Below are 19,421 nucleotides of genomic sequence, written 5' to 3'. Positions count from 1 at the left end.
CCAGATGGCCTCACCTGCTATGCTGAGCAAGGGCCTTGTGGGGGATGGGAAGATTGGAATGGATAGACAAGGAAGAGGGAAGGAAGCGGCCGTGGCCGCGGCCGCGGCCTTAAGTTAGGTACCATATCGGCTTTTGCCTGGAAGTGAAGTGGGAAACCATGGAAAACCACTCCGAGGATATCTGAGTTGACCTCCGACGTTTCAAATTTCGTGACAGAGCCGGGAATCGAACCCGGGCCTCCGGGGGTGACAGCTAATCACACTAATCACTACACCACAGAGGCGGACCTTTTCACATTTAAGTGTTGTATTAGTGGAGAAGAAGGGATGTGACGTGACTGAAAGGACCTGAGTCAAGCAAATCAACTACAAACATGAAAAAACTCCTCTATTTCAAATTCGCTACTTGGCGGTACGAACACATCACTTCTGGGGTTTCCTATACTTTTACATCGGAAATAAATTGGAGTTGGTGTGGAACTAGTGTTTCCAATGACAGACGATGGAGTGTATTATATGAAGACTATGAGCTCGAATGCCAATGCTATAAAGAGAATAGATACGCCGAAAGAAGAAATAAGTTAGCCCTCGTCTATATTTATGACGAGCATAAATTCGAGGCCGATCTGAAAGTCGTTCTAGGAATCTGTTTAGCCTCGTGTTTCATATTTATTCCACGTCTTTTTTATTTTATATTTTCTATCAAGTCGTAAACGGCTGGTGATATGATATGCAGTACATGTGCAGGACTGCCCATTTTCTTTTTAAGATGTGCTCCCCATTGCATCATAACGTTTAAGATCACTAGGCTGTTGCGATAAAATACAGACAGTAGTTCTTAGTCTTTTATCCTCTGTAAGATATGACTTGCTTTTGTAATGCTAAAAATGCTAAAAATATCCACCTCCGTATTATAACGACCAACGCTATTAGCTTCTGTCCTCAGAAACCAGGTTTTGATTCCCATTCCTGTCAGATTAAAGACTGGCAGTTAGGGGGGGGGGTCGGTATGTCGGTATAAAATAGGTACATACCGGCATGGGAAATCTCGGAAAATACTCTCACCACTCACCAGCCTCTAGGTCCCCGTTACCACCTAGGGGTGATGAGGTGAAAAAACCTTATCCACCAGGGAGAGAGAAAAAGAGAGAGAGAAAAAAAAGGACGGGGAGAGAGAGAGAGAGAGAGAGAGAGAGAGAGGGAGAGAGAGACAGAGACCCTGGTGAGAAGGTTGTTAGCGTGTCCGCCCCAAAATGGGAGTAATAGCGAACACGAGGAAGAAGAAGGGCACAAGAAGAAAAACAACAAGTACAGTCACAGAATTAAAAACAAGAAACCATAGAAATAACTTACCGGAAGCAGCAAGGAAGACAACTAAAGGCCGTGGAAATTAAAGCACAAGAAAAACGGTGGCAGTGCTCCACCGAACGTGGCGAATGAAAACCAGCATTTACATGAAGTAAAAAAAAAAAAATTTAATGGAAGGGCAAAAGGTAGGTAACAAACCAAGTTATTAAGATGATAAAGCCTAAGTTTATTTTTAAAACGTAATGGCAAAATGTAAATAAAATCAACATAAGGTTGAAAAATGGAAAAGGAAATTAACAATAAGTAAAATAAATTAGAATATACCCAGGTGGGGTTTTAAAGAAAATTAATTCATTACTAAATAACAATTAATGAAAAATAAATACTCTTTAACAGATAATAAATGTGGAGCTTTATGAAAACAACAAAGAAGGAAAGGGGTGACCTCCGTACCAAATAAAATGTAATCAGAAAACAACGGGAAACAAAAGACTTTCTTACATAAATGTTACCTTTAAATTAAATGTGATCGATCACGGATAGTTAAATAAATTTAAAAATATTAAGTTAACAATTATTCAAAAAATGGATCTTCAACGCGGTCTTTTCTCATAATTACCAAATTTGAAATCGTTCAGTTACCACCAAGGACAGTTTCCAAGACAAACAGCATTTTACGTTTAAAAAACCTCCTCACGCGGGGCAAGGAAAAGGTAACACAACATTAAAAGGAGGAGAAAATAAACAAATTAGGTTAAACAGTAACCGATACACTCGGCCCCGAAGAATAAAATCCAAGATCCACACAGGCACAACACGCCAGACAACAATTCACCCGACAACAATGCACACACGAACCGACGCCAAGGTAACCACAAGAAACAAGCAAGGCCTCCTAAAACACGGAGGAAAAACAGGCCAGAGAAAATAATTAAATTCACCCAAACCCCAGAAGGGGGGGGGGAGAAGAAAACATACCGAACGAATTAGAAAACAAAACACAGGAAAGCAAACAGAAAGCCGAAAGAGGTAAGGTTCGGTACCTTGGAGACTGTACCTTGGTTTACAAGGAAAGTTACAATTTAAAATGCCAAAGTAGATCAGTAAAATTTTAAATTAATAATTCCAATTTAGTTCATGGTGAACCTTCCACATTACTGTGATTAGTTGCCGAAACAGTTTTCCAGATCTTCGATACCACACACGCAAATAGGAATAAATTTAACGGCGAAGTCCAAATATTTATTATTATTATTATTATTATTATTATTATTATTTTTCCAGAAATCTTCGAAAATATCAAAATCCTCTTCAGGACGACGTTTAGAATGATTTCAAACACTGGTACATACCTTTGGTGATGAAGAAATGAGAGGAGTTTTAACCTGACATTGTTGACGAAGAAAATACAGTCACCGCTGGCATCCAGACCTCGTTGTGAAGTATCCAGACGAAACAATAAAACCAAAACAAAATCAGAAGGAATGGCAGGAGGTCTCCAATTAGTTCATCTGGGGCAAATCCCCGTTATCGGGGAGATTACGGTGGTTTCCAGCTACTCCACGACTCCATGACGCCGGACACAAAACCACACGAGCACGCTATCATGGCTGACTCCAGCGAACTGCCTCTCGCGTCGGCAAGCAAGCGAGGAGGAGGCCAGTTTTGCCTGGTAGTTAGGCCTGCGCATGCGCGGCCAAACAGAGCTAGGAGCTACTGCGCGCGGCCTACATTAGTTTAAAACGGTATGTCGAGCAGTCCATTGACACAGATATTCTAGGGCTCACAGGCCAGTTCAAAATGTTTATAAGGGGGAGGCTCACATAATTTAATATTGTCTCAGCCCTCCCGCCCCGAATCGACGACAAAACCTCATGCACATGCCATCAATGATGAGGTGGTCACACATACACTAAATTTGGGCGGAGTAGTCCAACAGAAAACGACCACCAAGATTAACTAATATTAGTTAGTAGTTCACATGACCAGGTTAATAGTCCAAGACACAGTTCCATATCACATAGTTTTTAGAAATAATTGGCGGGTGCGATCAACATCAGTGTCCAGAAACGTTAACCGACCACTCGGAAAATCACCAGAGTAATGTTTGTCATCAAATAGAGAGCACAATGACCAGAGTTCACCAAAGTTTCAGGTTCCCCTAATACACATGTTTTCTATGCATCACACAATGATACAGTTTATGACACATGACGCAGTTCACCTAGAGGCTTGGCAACTCTCACACTAATCACAGATATACTGACCAAAATTAATCCAAAACCACATGTTTATAAGTCCACGCATTCAGGTTATTTTCTCAAGCACGGTGGTAAATTAATTTTTAATGCATGAATACCTTTACAAGTCTCCTTTGAAATTAAGGAAACGCATGATCTTGTGTTGCAAAAAGGTTACAACCGGGGAAATGAAACGCACCGGAAAACCCGAATGGGGGCAAAACCACAAGAAGAGGGAGGAACAAAAAACAAATCAGGAAATTAAAGTAGGTGAGTTTTCAGTTACAGGATCCACAGATCCGCCAATTAACTTTACATAGGCTAGTTACCAACAAACTAGCTGAAGCCCAGAGCTCTCCACTTGGTCCAATATAGTACCAAAGGAAACGAAGGGTCCATACAACGACAATTAAGAAATCAAAGGGAAACTACATAAAATACACCATGTTACACTGCCACGAAGGACACTTAGCCATGACACGTAGAGAAACAATTAACCAGAACACATAGACACATAGGGTACGATCCAACACATAATACCAACTAGGACTAAGACAGATATCCCTAAGGATCAAGAACATAACGGAAGGGTAAGCAGAAATATTATTCAAGCACAAATCACCCACAAGAAAAATATATAAGTAAAGGTACAGGTCCACTCCAAAGAATAGACGTCCTTGGAACATATGGTTTAGAATACCAGACGTTAAACTAAGAGGACACATGAAAGACCTATCAAATTACACTTTTAGATATTGGAGTGACACACACACAACCACAGAGTGGCGAACTCGTCAATCGGTCCAAGGGTCAAGAACGAGGGGTTGAGCGAAATACAACCCACACTGGGATCGGCAACTTATCCTAGTTCACCAACAAACACAGGTAAGGACACAAGCATAGAAAACTAATTTTGAACAGACCAACGGAAAACCATCAGAGAGAAGGGACGCAGAAACCACACGAGTTACAGATAGGTAAGACACGCAACAGTAGCATCGATGGGCAATCAGGAGACTCCTATAGGTTACCAGATGGAAAAATCGCGATCAGTCAGTCATCCATAACGGCCACATCAAGGTACAACTACCAAAAATAAATGCCCGGGGCAACGTGGTACAGAATAGCAACCACAAACCTAATTCAGCGTGAGGAAGAACAAGTCGAAAATCCCAGAGCCAAGAGATAACTAAGAATGGCCCACCCTAAGGTGTGCTTCTTCGGAGTAGTGGATACCAAACCAACAACCAAATCTACCGTGACACAGAGGTAAATTAAAGGACAAATCGCATCCCAACCAAGGTGTCTTGACAGCCAAACAACGTAATCCAAAACACGATTACCTAAATAATGACAAGGTAGCAGCACGGGTTATTAATAGAGAGGTAAAGGATAACTATCCTCAACGCGTGCTCACAGACTACAACCTAACAGCACAATACCAAGCAGAAATTACAACAGCAAACCAGGTACAGATTAAGGACTAGGTCCATCCCACAGAAGCACAAAAGGAGAAATATCCTCAGGAAGGAAGTCCGACAGTACCACCGAAAACTCCACACGCCAACCGGTAGATAAGGAAAATTACACAACGTTACTAATGGTCCACATTTCAAAAGGATCCAAACAACTCACAACAACATTACCAAGTTACAACACAGGAGATACAACCATAATGCTGGCAGGAGTGCACCAACCGAACGCCCACAGGAAAAATCGGAGACAGATTTTCTACATAACCCCAAAACCAAAAGGTTAGGAAGATAAATTCAGCCCAAAAACCCATTACAGGAAAAATAATATAGAGGGTTCACGCATAGAAAACCACCTTTAGAACAGCCGCGAAGAGTGCCCAAGAGTAGGAGTGTCAGATCCCTCAATCATGGATGAATACAAACATCAGTATCCGGAAAAGGAACGCCCTTAAGACACGCGGTCCATGCAGAAGGCAAGCAGGGAACCTTTCCGACACCAATAGATCGAAACACACCACAATCAGAAATCGTACAATACTAAAATGGCACAAATAGTAACCCAATCATGACTAAGCACCACACATCATCAGACACACGCACACAATGAAAGGATGACAAAATGGTAAACACTCAGGCACCAGACACACTCCCTTACATTCCATCCCAGGCACACCATAGCTCAGCAATGATCAAGTCACAAGATGATCGAAGGGTTCAGCGGAAGGAATCCGATGCGGAGCCACAGAAGAAACAAGTCTTTGAAATTACATAAGCCTAGAGAAAACAGAGGGACAACAAAGCACAATTTAAGTTAGATGTCATCAGATTTCCCCAAAGGAACTTCGTTAGCGCACCACATAAGCATAAGGTTAGATAACGAGTATATCAATTCCAAGGTATTAATACCACCATCACAAGACAATTACGGAAAGACAATTTCTAACTACAAGGATCCACACCTAGAAACAGTAATATACGAGAAGTACTAAATTAGAGTCACCAACACGAGGCACAGAAAGGACCAGATTGACTCGCTCGCCATCCCACAGTATGTGTGCTAAATTCACTAACGATACAGGTCAGTTACCAAAGGTGCATCCATCCAGCGGAAGATGCGGTACAATTTGCCAGATCAACCGGGTTTAATTTGAGAAACATGAACGCGCCTAATACGCTTGGCTACAGGGTCACTTACCAAAATTGAAACGGGAGACAAGAACTCCAACACAGTGCACGGGCCTTGGTACCTAGGGGCAAGTTTTGCCGAAAACTTATTCACAGCCTTACTCATTGGGTAGCACTTAACATACACGAGATCACCAACATTGAATTTTGACGGTTTCCTACCTTTATCGTACTGCTTTTTGACCTTTTCGTATGACACAGCTAGATTCCTTTTTGCTTCGTTCCAGATCTTTTGAACATCATTAGGTCTAGATAGGTCTGGGAGAAGATCCTCAATACATAGCAGGTTAGACATAGGGGAGTACGGAGTATAGCCAAACATTAAAGACATAGGCGTCTTACCATGGGACTCATGAGTAGCGGAATTGAAAGCATGGGCCAACCAATGCAGACAGGAGTCCCATTTGGACTGGTTGTCATGATGATACGCTATCAACGCAGATTTTAAGTTCCGATTCAACCTCTCTGCATAAGAAGGATTTGGATAGTATGGAATAGTGGTGACATGTGAAATGCCCAACTCAAACAGATACCTTTTGAAGGAGTTACTGGTGAAAGAACTAGCGTTGTCAGACACTAAGAACTTAGGTGGGCCAAAGGATGCAAAGATGGAATTTAGACAGGAGATAGAGGTACGTGAATTAGTGGACCTGGTGGGAAAGATCCAACAGAACCGTGAGAAGGCATCAATACAGACAAAAATGTGGGTGTTTCCCAAGGAAGATCGGGGGAGGGGTCCTACGAAATCTATGAACAGTCGTTCCATGGGGCGCGAAGCTTGTGATGAAGACATTAATCCCACCCGGTTATTCAAATTAGGTTTGCTGATGGCGCAAGATTTACAAGATTTGACCATGTTCCTGATATCACTATCCATTTTCTTCCAAACAAAGAATTGCCTGATTTTCAAACGAGTTTTGAAATTTCCTAGATGACCGCCAAGGGGTGAACAGTGGTAATACTTGAAAATGACCGGTACCAAAACCTTAGGAACGACAATTTTGGAATTATGGTCCTTGCGACCCTTACAACAGAGAACACCCTTAGATAAGGAGTAAGGTTTTACTTCGATCCCGCTACTGATTGTATCAATGATCCTTTTCAGATCCGGATCAGTTTTTTGATGATCTCCAATTTCTTGATATAGCAATGGGGAATCGGTGAGGATGGCACTAACTCCCACCGTATTGACAGCAAGCTCATCGACACATGGGTTGGCTTCCGCACAAGGGTGACCTTCAAACATCCTGCTCAAGCCATCGGCGATGACGTTCTCAGACCCACGAATGTGGCGAACATTGAAATTAAAGGATGAGATCCGTAATGCCCATCTAGTTATCCTACCGGTCCTTTTGGGTCGGTTCAACACCCAAGAAAGAGCCTGATTGTCGGTTTCCAGATCAAAGTTGACGTGTTCAATGAACGATCGAAATTTTTCCAGAGCAAACAGCACGGCTAGACACTCTAGTTCATAAATGGAGTACTTAGACTCCAGATCATTGAGGACCCTGGATACGTAGGCCACGGGCCTACGCCCATCTTCATGTTCTTGTAACAGAACGCCAGCGATAGCACGCCCGGAGGCATCAGTTTGGACAATGAAACGTTTCTCGAAATCGGGAATAGCTAACAAAGGTGCATTAATCAGTGCGACCTTCAATGAATTGAAAGCTTCCTCCTGGGCTTTACCCCAAGTAAATTTTACATTCTTTTTCCTAAGGTCGTTCAACGGGGCAGCCACTTCAGCAAAGTTAGGGATGAATTTTCTAAAGAAATTGACCATACCAATGAATCGAGCAACGCCCTTGACATCTTTGGGAGGTGGAAAATCCCTAATGGCTTGAGTTCTGGAATGATCTATGGAAACGCCTTCAGAAGAAACTACATGTCCCAAGAAAGACATGCTGGGTCTGGCGAAAGCTACCTTTGATAACTTCACTGTAAGGCCGGCTTTCCTTAACCGTAGCAATACTTCCCTAACGTGCACCATATGTTCCTCGAAGGTCTTTGAATAAATTAATAAATCGTCCAGATAATTAAAGACATAGCTGAACTTAATGTCAGAGAGAATGGAATTTAACAACCTCGACAACACAGCTGCTCCACAGCTTAGCCCGAACGGGAGTCTGAGGAACTCATACAAGTTCCAGTCGGTGATGAAGGCAGTGAGGGGAATTGATCTCTTCGATAAGGGCACTTGGTAATAAGCCTGGTTCAAATCCAGGACAGTGAAAAATTTCGCACCTGAGAACCATCCAAAACAAGTATGAAGGTCGGGTAGGGGAATAGATTGGAGTACAATCTTATTATTTAGAGCCCTATAGTCAATCACAGCACGATAACCACCAGAAGGTTTGGGTACCAAGAACACAGGGGACGCATACGGGGAAGTCGAAGGTCTGATCACTCCGTCTCTTTCCATTTGCTCAATGATTTTCTTTAATTCCAACATACGGGGTGGGGAAAGGCGATAAGGAGGGGATCGAACAGGCTGCAGGTCCGACAACTCAATGTCATACTCTAGTACGTTGGTCAAGCCTAACTTGCTAGTGAACACATCGGGAAATTCCCTGCAAAGATCACGAACTTGCTGTGCTTCGGCATCTCCTAAATGATTCAGGTCAAGCCGATCGATGTCACTAGACTCATCTGACTCAGGGTAACCCACACACAAAACTTTAGGCAATTTCAAGGGAACGTTAATCAATTCAAATTTCAGGTCAGGAGAAAATTTAAAAAAGAAAATTTCGACACTGAGGATCCAAAACGACACCAGCCCAAGATAGAAAATTGGTACCCAGAATAATGTTACATGATAAATTGGATGTCACCAAACACTTGATCTTCCAAGTGAAATTCCCAATCCTCAACTTGACCTTCACAGTCCCCAAAATATTTAAGAACTGACAATTAGCCGAAACGCATCTTAAGTTAGTGGGTTTTATTTCCGGAAGTTTACACGAGGATTTCTTTTGACAATACCAGGCATAATTCATCAAGCATACTGCGCTTCCAGTATCAAGAAGGGCATCTACGGGTTCATTGTTGACTTCGACAAATGTGCACGTGCCAGAGGAGGGGGCATGAGCAGAAATACTATTGCACCTAGGGGGACACACCGGTTTCTTACGAGATTCAGGGTTTACAAACTTAGAATTGGCAAACTTTGCCCTTTCCCTTTCTAGTCATTGAGTACCATTTCTGTCTACCAAGGGGCAATTTCTTTTAACATGCTGTCTAGAGCCACAGGAATAGCAAGCGCCTGGACCACGTCTAACGTCAGGGCAGGAATTTCTTAGATGATTTCGGGACCCACAGTTGTAACATTTACGGGCATTCACAACTTTAGGTGTTGACGGAAGGACAGGACAATTGGTAGTAGTAGGGGGAGGGAAATTCACAGGTCTGGAGGCATCCCCATGTTTGACATCTTCAGCAAAGGAACAGGCCTCTTCCAATTCTTGAAAGGTAGTAGGGCAACGGGTTAAGGAAAGATAGGAGCGGTACGCAGGAGATATTCCTTTTAAAATTCTAGAGACCATTTCACATTCTGGCACCGAAATTCTAAAAACCTTGCAAAAGAATCGCAGATCCAGCACATAAGTTAGCAAGTTCTCATGCAGGAACTGAGTCCGGAAACAGTGTTGGGGCACAAGACTTTGGAGAGCAAGAGAGGGAATAAATTTGGACAGGACAAGTTCATGAAAGGTACTAATCGATAAATTCTTAGAGATAGCTTCAGAAATTTCTCTCTTTAGAATCCCTTCACAATGAGGGAAGAGGGCGCGGAAGATCCCCAAATCATCGACTGAGTACACATTACCAGTCTCGGTCAACTCCACCAAAAACCGTAGGAACCGAATACACTCATCTATAGAATTTACAGAAAAGGACTTCACTCCCCGAAAAACTTCCTTTAAACAGTTAGGCGATGACGCCGAATTTAGCTTAGAGACTAAGGTTTCCAGTAAAGGAGCAGTCACACAACACGGACCTTGGGCATGGGTCGAGGACGCAATTTGGTGGGAAGAGACACTCTGGGTAGGTACAGAAGGGTTAAGTGCAGTCGCAATAGAACAATTCTCCATATCTCTGTTAATCAACAGCAAATCTAAATCAGAGGTGATGCCAGAAACCACCGTTAACAATCTAGCACATTCTGACACAAAAACAGAATCAGGCTTAATAGATAATATATCCTGAATTCGGCCCGAGTAGTGGTCAGCTCTGGCCCTCAGCCGGTTTACTTGGGCTTTGGACGGAGGCAATTCAATAAACTCTTCACGAATAATATTAATTTCGTTAAGATTGTCACAGATCAGGTTAAGGTACTCACCCACTCGACTCCTGTCAATAGAAAATACATTAATGGGGACCTGGGAGTTGGCTGATAGCAAGGCAGCGCACTCAGCAACAGTACGGGCAGGTTCAAGGCCACGAATGGATAACTCGTACTCCAATTCGGCACGACGCAGGAAGGAGGGGTTCGTAACGGCACGCGCCATGGTAGCAAACATGGAACAAAATAATCAAAAAATTACACAAGATCCTTGCACTCCCTTTTACAATAGTTTTTGACAACAACACTTTTAGTTTTTTAATTTTTGATTTCCATCCGCCAACATTCGCCACAGCACTGCACCGAGCAAGGGTAGGAGGGGAGGAAAGTTAGGCTGCACAAGGCAGAAACAACAGAGATTAGGCAGCAGAGCAACAACAGTGGAACAACAAACAACCACGCTCTGCTACCACTCTCACCACTCACCAGCCTCTAGGTCCCTGTTACCACCTAGGGGTGATGAGGTGAAAAAACCTTATCCACCAGGGAGAGAGAAAAAGAGAGAGAGAAAAAAAAGGACGGGGAGAGAGAGAGAGAGAGAGAGAGAGAGAGAGAGAGGGAGAGAGAGACAGCGACCCTGGTGAGAAGGTTGTTAGCGTGTCCGCCCCAAAATGGGAGTAATAGCGAACACGAGGAAGAAGAAGGGCACAAGAAGAAAAACAACAAGTACAGTCACAGAATTAAAAACAAGAAACCATAGAAATAACTTACCGGAAGCAGCAAGGAAGACAACTAAAGGCCGTGGAAATTAAAGCACAAGAAAAACGGTGGCAGTGCTCCACCGAACGTGGCGAATGAAAACCAGCATTTACATGAAGTAAAAAAAAAAATTTAATGGAAGGGCAAAAGGTAGGTAACAAACCAAGTTATTAAGATGATAAAGCCTAAGTTTATTTTTAAAACGTAATGGCAAAATGTAAATAAAATCAACATAAGGTTGAAAAATGGAAAAGGAAATTAACAATAAGTAAAATAAATTAGAATATACCCAGGTGGGGTTTTAAAGAAAATTAATTCATTACTAAATAACAATTAATGAAAAATAAATACTCTTTAACAGATAATAAATGGGGAGCTTTATGAAAACAACAAAGAAGGAAAGGGGTGACCTCCGTACCAAATAAAATGTAATCAGAAAACAACGGGAAACAAAAGACTTTCTTACATAAATGTTACCTTTAAATTAAATGTGATCGATCACGGATAGTTAAATAAATTTAAAAATATTAAGTTAACAATTATTCAAAAAATGGATCTTCAACGCGGTCTTTTCTCATAATTACCAAATTTGAAATCGTTCAGTTACCACCAAGGACAGTTTCCAAGACAAACAGCATTTTACGTTTAAAAAACCTCCTCACGCGGGGCAAGGAAAAGGTAACACAACATTAAAAGGAGGAGAAAATAAACAAATTAGGTTAAACAGTAACCGATACACTCGGCCCCGAAGAATAAAATCCAAGATCCACACAGGCACAACACGCCAGACAACAATTCACCCGACAACAATGCACACACGAACCGACGCCAAGGTAACCACAAGAAACAAGCAAGGCCTCCTAAAACACGGAGGAAAAACAGGCCAGAGAAAATAATTAAATTCACCCAAACCCCAGAAGGGGGGGGGGGAGAAGAAAACATACCGAACGAATTAGAAAACAAAACACAGGAAAGCAAACAGAAAGCCGAAAGAGGTAAGGTTCGGTACCTTGGAGACTGTACCTTGGTTTACAAGGAAAGTTACAATTTAAAATGCCAAAGTAGATCAGTAAAATTTTAAATTAATAATTCCAATTTAGTTCATGGTGAACCTTCCACATTACTGTGATTAGTTGCCGAAACAGTTTTCCAGATCTTCGATACCACACACGCAAATAGGAATAAATTTAACGGCGAAGTCCAAATATTTATTATTATTATTATTATTATTATTATTATTATTATTATTATTTTTCCAGAAATCTTCGAAAATATCAAAATCCTCTTCAGGACGACGTTTAGAATGATTTCAAACACTGGTACATACCTTTGGTGATGAAGAAATGAGAGGAGTTTTAACCTGACATTGTTGACGAAGAAAATACAGTCACCGCTGGCATCCAGACCTCGTTGTGAAGTATCCAGACGAAACAATAAAACCAAAACAAAATCAGAAGGAATGGCAGGAGGTCTCCAATTAGTTCATCTGGGGCAAATCCCCGTTATCGGGGAGATTACGGTGGTTTCCAGCTACTCCACGACTCCATGACGCCGGACACAAAACCACACGAGCACGCTATCATGGCTGACTCCAGCGAACTGCCTCTCGCGTCGGCAAGCAAGCGAGGAGGAGGCCAGTTTTGCCTGGTAGTTAGGCCTGCGCATGCGCGGCCAAACAGAGCTAGGAGCTACTGCGCGCGGCCTACATTAGTTTAAAACGGTATGTCGAGCAGTCCATTGACACAGATATTCTAGGGCTCACAGGCCAGTTCAAAATGTTTATAAGGGGGAGGCTCACATAATTTAATATTGTCTCAATACAAGGAAACAAATTTACTTGCTAGCCCCGTAGTAGCTTGTGTGCCTCTTACAGGAAACCCCGGAGTTCGAATCCCGGCTCACCCACGGAATTTTGCGAACCTGGAGCGTTATTTGGCCGGCACCACAGTATAGTGATAGCGTGCCAGCCTCTTACTCGGAGGATCCGGGTTTTTTTCGCGGCCAGGTCCAGGATTTTTACCTGGATGTGGGGGTTGATTCGAGGTCCATTCAGCGAACGTTCTTACTGTTAAGAAGCTATCTGACTGTAAGGTAGCGGTCTAGAAAGCCAGGAATAACGGCCGAGAGGATTCGTCGTGCCGACCACACGACACCTCGTAATCTGCAGACCTTCGGTCTGAGCAGCAGTCGCTTGGTAGGCCAAGGCCGTTCAGGGCTGTTGCGCCACAGGTTTGGTTTGTAGCATTATTCACTCAGCCTCGTGAGAATATCTTAGGTCGTAAGCTGTCATGCCGAAGGATGGTGATTAGAGCTGATGCTTAATATTGACGTCGTATAGGTCTGTAGTTTCGGAACCGTTCTTAGGCCGGCGAGCGGTGCAAAAACTTCTAGAAAACACTGGCGACGGCGTGTGTTCAGTGTCCTATTTTACAGAGAAAGAACCAGTATATCCAGTAACAAGAGTCTGACGTTGGTATGGCGTCATCTGGTGATCTATAGTCCTACTATTGAAAGAAGCGTTCCGACAGCTAGCACAGGGAGGATGGCCTACTATAGCGCCCTTGTGCGGCGTTGCCAAATTCCTACCTTCCTTTCACCTTATCGCTCTCGTGTTCGTTCCGACTGTTGTATCTTGTTCTAGCGTGCAGCAAGATCTAATTGAGAAGTGAAAGGTTTGGCAACTCCAGCCGGCGACCGCAATGGGCACGCCCACGTTTCCATGGCAACCATACTCCTACTCCCTTCTGTACAGCCAGGCAGGCAGTAAATGGACCCTCCTTGCGCATGTTGTCAGAGCGCTTCTTTCAATATTAGAACTATAGTAGTGCTGCGCGGCTAAAGGCTAGCGTAGCTCTGGACTCCGACGTGGTAGAACGTCTGGTGAGGTATCATTTGGGGTGTTGTCGAATTGGTCCGATGGTTATGGGAATTTGGAGAATTACTGGGGTCGAACTGATCCGACGCTAAAATATCAAAACCAAGGATCGAAAAAGCCTTATCGTCCGCTCATATATTATACTAACTGTCCCAATAAAATGACACAGAACAATATAGTAAATAATTATATGTAGCGGCGTTTCGGCCATATAACGTCTATATGAACTAGCATCTAGGTTATGCTGGGATCATCACTTTTGACCCGATTGTGTCCTGTCACCTTTTGAATTATTTAAATTCCTCAAGAACTAACTTGAAGCCCCTCTAACTTAGTGGAAAACATTTTACACTTCTACTAGTACTGCACTGCACTGAGACTGAGAACTGACACGGAGTCTAAAGAAATGCGGCAGTTTTTGAAGGGTAGGGGGTTATATTAGTAACCCCTTCGAGAATTCCTGCCTCTACCTGCCTACTACCCGACGCCGAGGTGCCGGAATTTAGTCCCGCAGGTGTTCTTTTACGTGGCAGTAAATCTACCGACACGAGGCCGACGTATTTGAGCACCATCAAATACCACCGGACTGAGCCAGGATTGAACCTGCCAGTTTGGGGTCAGAAGGCCAGCGCCTCAACGTCTGAGCCACTCAGCCCGGCCGTTTCAAAATGGAGGCGGCCCAGGGAGTTCCACGCTGGAGCCCCAGCCGAGCACATCTTCTGCCCCAGTGGTGGAAAATGATTTGGAACGCACGTCCGGCTCTATGGCTAGAATAGAATTTGTCATTAAACAATGTACATTGTAATAGACAAAAGTCCAACAAACCATCAAAAATATACTGTACTATTAAACATCGTTCACTCCTTGGTTAGTGTGCTGCTCTTTGGTCCAAGGGATCCCGGGTTCGAATCCCGGCCGGGTCGGGGATTTTAACGTTCATTGGTTAATCCTGATGGTTCCGGAGCTGGGTGTGCGTGCCGTCTTCAGTGTTAGAATTCGTCATAGATTGGACACCGTTCTCAGAGACGCGCAGTTCGCCTATAAGACGTCAACTGGAATGACCTGCATCAAGCCGCTCTGGGGGCCACATGCCTTGGAGCACATAGTCTTGAAAATGTGTAAATTCATATCACGTGATTCGTATTTTGCGTCAAACCTTGCAACCATGACACCGTCCAACCATCCCCTCTTAACCATAACACTAAGAACAACTATATGAGTTCCGATCCTTCCAGTATTGAGGGTATTGACACAAAAGAAAGGGGGAGGACCATGCAGGGAGCAGAAAATTGTTGTTGTTGATGATGATGATGATGATGATGATGATGCCTGTTGTATAAGGTCATCTACCCGAGTGGAAATTTTAAACTCATTAGATTTGACAAATCTAATGCCGTCGTGGTTGGAAGAGAATAAAGATAAGTTAGATAGGAAAGATAACGGTTGACATAAGTAATTGGAAATAATAAGCCTCGTGGTCGCCATTCCATACTCCCAAGTTGAGATCTTCGAAGGTTACCCCTTTTAGTCGCCTCTTACGACCCGATGTATTGTGCAAGTATTCCACTCCCCCACCCATAAGGGGAACACTAAAATGCGTCGAAGGAGAAAATTGTTAATTTTCCATTGCTTTGAACTAAGAAGCAATATTTGTATTTTTTATTTTATTATTTTTATTGGTTTCTTGTAGGAAGGGGAGGGAAGGAATGACACAAGAAGGAGGGATAGGGCGGGCCTATCCCAAATGTTGTTGGCAAAGGTGAATAGATGGAAGTCGAGAGGGAGAGAGGGAGACGGGGAGCATGGGGTGCTGGATTCCAGCACGCGTGTGGCCTGTAATCAAACGGAATGGTGAGGATATAGCTGTGCCAACTATGTAGAGGGCCGGACGTGTCGTTCCAGGGAGGTTCCTCACCAGTGGGGGACAGCACGGCCGGTCAGTAAGGTAGTGTGAGCGTCCACATAGTAGACTTAGTTTATTTTTATTTTGTAAGGGTGGAGCTTGCATGTGGCCCGGTTTTCCGCCCATGTGGGCGTTCACATGGTAGATTTAGTTCATATATATATCTTCTTTGTAACGGGAACATGTATTTGGGCCGAAAGACTGTAATGTTCTTCAATAAATATACTCAATATACAACTAAGTAGCAATAAAACTTTATTCATTTCGTACACTATGAAACTACATTTTGAAAGGGTCGCATATTTGAAAGAAAGTGGGTCGAGCCTTGCCGTCGGTAGGCTTGAAGATGTTTTTCTCTTTGATTTCGTATTTTCACATTGGAGCTATACATTAATGATGGTCTCGCTACATTTCCAGTTCTAACACATTCCCATCATATTGTCACCAGAAACTTGTGTTAAATCGCATGAAAAAAATGTATTTTCTCATTTTTCCATTGTAGCGACCGACGATGTGTTGACAGGCTGTTGCTAACATTCGTATTGTTTTTCCGTTTACAGCAGCCTACGTGGAGACTATGGGGCGAGGAACGCGTGGAAGGAGCCATCTACACAGTCTATCTGAAGAAAGTGCGCTACCATCGGCCAACCAAGAGCGTCTCCTCGGTAAGTCCAAATAATAATAATAATAATAATAATAATAATAATAATAATAATAATAATAATAATAATAATAATAATAGTTTTTCCTGTTGATGTTGGTACTACATGTAGATTTGGTCCGGTTTTACGGCCGGATGTCCTTTCTGACGCGTATCCTATCTGTAAGGATGTATCCATAATTATACAGGGTTATTCGGCTAAGTTGTACTCTCCTCTTCATATTCAGACAACACACTACACTACCAACCACCACAGAAACACGCAATATTTCTTACATCCCTCCATATAAGGTTTGCATCAGGAAGGGCATCCGGCCGTAAAACAGGGCCAAATCCACATGTGTGACACAGTTCACACCTGCGACTCCGGAAGTGTGGAGAATGCGGTAGAAGAAGAAGAAGATTCGGCTAAGTTGTCCACCTCAGATAACTCGTGACCGGGCGAGTTGGCCGTGCGGTTAGAGGCGCGCAGCTGTGAGCTAGTGAGTGGGTGGATGAGATAGTGGGTTCGAATGCCACTGTCAGCAGCCCTGAAGATGGGTTTCCGTGCTTTCCCATTTTCACACGAGGCAAATGCTGGGGCTGTACCTTAATTTAGGTGACGGCCGCTTCCTTCCAACTCCACGCCTTTCCTATCCCATCGTCGCCATAAGACCTATCTGTGTCGGTGCGACGTAAAGCCACTAGCAAAAAACTCCTGAGCCGCTCAAGATATCGATATTCTGTTTTCACTTTTAGTAATGGTACCAAGAGGCTCATAATCGGACTTACAATACTTCTTCATGGCGTCAGTATCTTCTGAGATAATGGTACTAACTTTGTTTTGTTTTTGTTTTTTCATTTGAATTAGACAGTTTTCTACCAAAGCCTTAAACCTACACAAACATTGCAAATTCAGCACAGTGATTATTTTGAAAATCGGACAAGTACTTCTCGAGAAAATGTAATGTATTCAAACTTGCGTCATTTGCCAGCTGGGGTCTACCCTGTTCGATTCGCGCTACGTATGAAACAGGAGCTAGCTGTTGACATACAGTACAGAGTCGTTTCACCTTCTTCTGACATACAGAAGATATTCTCCTCTACTATGTTCATAAATGCACTATGGTAAAATGTATGATTTAATTCCTTTAATATCGCCGTAGATAACAGGTGAAGGAAAAGCATACGTACAGTTACTCACAAAAGTATTCGTACACATGAGAGATTAATCGTCGTCCAATGTTAATAACAGTATTATGACCGTCAGATGTTTCAATTTTGGTAAAATATGAATGCGAAATGTACAGTCATTAGCCCATGTCGGGTACCTCGTGTACAGAAAACAGTTTTGTCCTGCAAAACGTGAAGTGATGTAACGGAAACAATAACGTCACGCCATAAAAGTATTCGTACGCACCACAAAAGTATTAATTAGTACATAGCTCTGAAACATCGGTTTAGTTTTGTCATGAATGGAAACGAAGCCGAGGATGCACTCAAGATAGCAGTTGTTGTACAGACACAGACCACAACAGTCTACTGTTCCTACAAGCAGTAATATCGCGCGTAAAAGTAAAAACACATTCGTTGAATCACGTCAGCTGATAGTTTATCATTTCAAGAAAGGTAAAACATACCGACAGATTAAAAAATCACGAAAATCTGTTTAGACTGTCCTGTCAATCATCAATAAATTAAGGAAGGAAACGGGCCTCAAGATGAACCAAAATCAGTACGTCCTAGACTACTGACTCCAAGAGGTGAGCGATTTATTGTAAATAAAATAAAATGAAATCCAAAAATAAGTACTCCCATGATTGCTTCTAGCTGTGAAAACAATATTGATGTAAAAGTAAGTGAAGAAACTGTAAGGCGAGTGTTAAGGAACAACAATTGTAATGGGAGGGTAGCTAGAAGAAAAACCGTATATCAGTCGAATAAATCGAAAAAGAGATTGGCGTTTGCTGTGGAGCATGCAATGAAAACAGGGGACTTTAAGAAGGACGTTATATTTAATTATGAAAGTACATTTAACATTTTTGGGTCAGATGGTATGCAAACAGCACGGAGAAAGGCAAATGCCGAACTAAATATAAAAAATCTTAGTTCCACTGCACGTTATAAATTTCATATTAGAGCCCGTATTGTCAAAGTATCAACTTGTGAAAATTTAGATTTTATAATTCCACCTTTACAATACTGTAATTGTCTTTATTAAAAAGACTACATTAAATTACACTCGAGTGTAATAAAGACAAAAGGTGGAATTATAAAATCTAAATTTTCACAAGTTGTCTTAGTTCCACTGTTAAATACGGGGGTGGTTCAGTACTAGTACGGGGTTGTATGTCTTCCAGTGGTGTTGGAAATCTAGCCTTCATTACATGTACTTCGTTGTTATATAATTGCCCTGAAGTACTGGAAACACTTCCCCAGTCACCGGATATCAATCCTATAGAAAAAGAAAATATGAACTTCGAAAACATGACATTCGAAATGCTACAGATCTTAGAGAAAGAAAAACTTAAAGAAGAATGGCAGGCTATTTCACCATCAATAACAAGCAAGTTGGTAAAGTCAATGCCTAAACGACTAAAAAGTGTAATACAACAGAAAACAGAAAGGTTATCCTACCAAGTACTAATCTGTAGAACATTCTTGTTGTATACATACTTTTGTGCTGCGTACGAATACTTTTGTGCTGCGTACGAATACTTTTGTGATGGGTACGAATACGTTTGTGGCACTGTATTG

At 42.5% G+C, this 19,421-nt stretch overlaps 1 protein-coding gene across 1 annotated transcript in view; it reads left to right on the top strand.

Moving 5' to 3' along the window:
• LOC136872730 (ral guanine nucleotide dissociation stimulator-like 1) overlaps positions 1 to 19,421 on the top strand; it is a 528,038-nt gene that overhangs the window by 434,072 nt on the left and 74,545 nt on the right. Inside the window, exon 2 of the mRNA XM_067146557.2 lies at positions 16,585 to 16,689. Coding sequence (XP_067002658.2) covers positions 16,585 to 16,689 — 105 coding nt within the window. The remainder of the gene's footprint in view (positions 1 to 16,584; positions 16,690 to 19,421) is intronic.

This window comes from Anabrus simplex, chromosome 4 (genome assembly GCF_040414725.1).
Source record: "Anabrus simplex isolate iqAnaSimp1 chromosome 4, ASM4041472v1, whole genome shotgun sequence".
In the NCBI taxonomy this organism is placed as follows: domain Eukaryota; kingdom Metazoa; phylum Arthropoda; class Insecta; order Orthoptera; family Tettigoniidae; genus Anabrus; species Anabrus simplex.
This window is presented reverse-complemented; position numbering and strand designations above follow the sequence as displayed.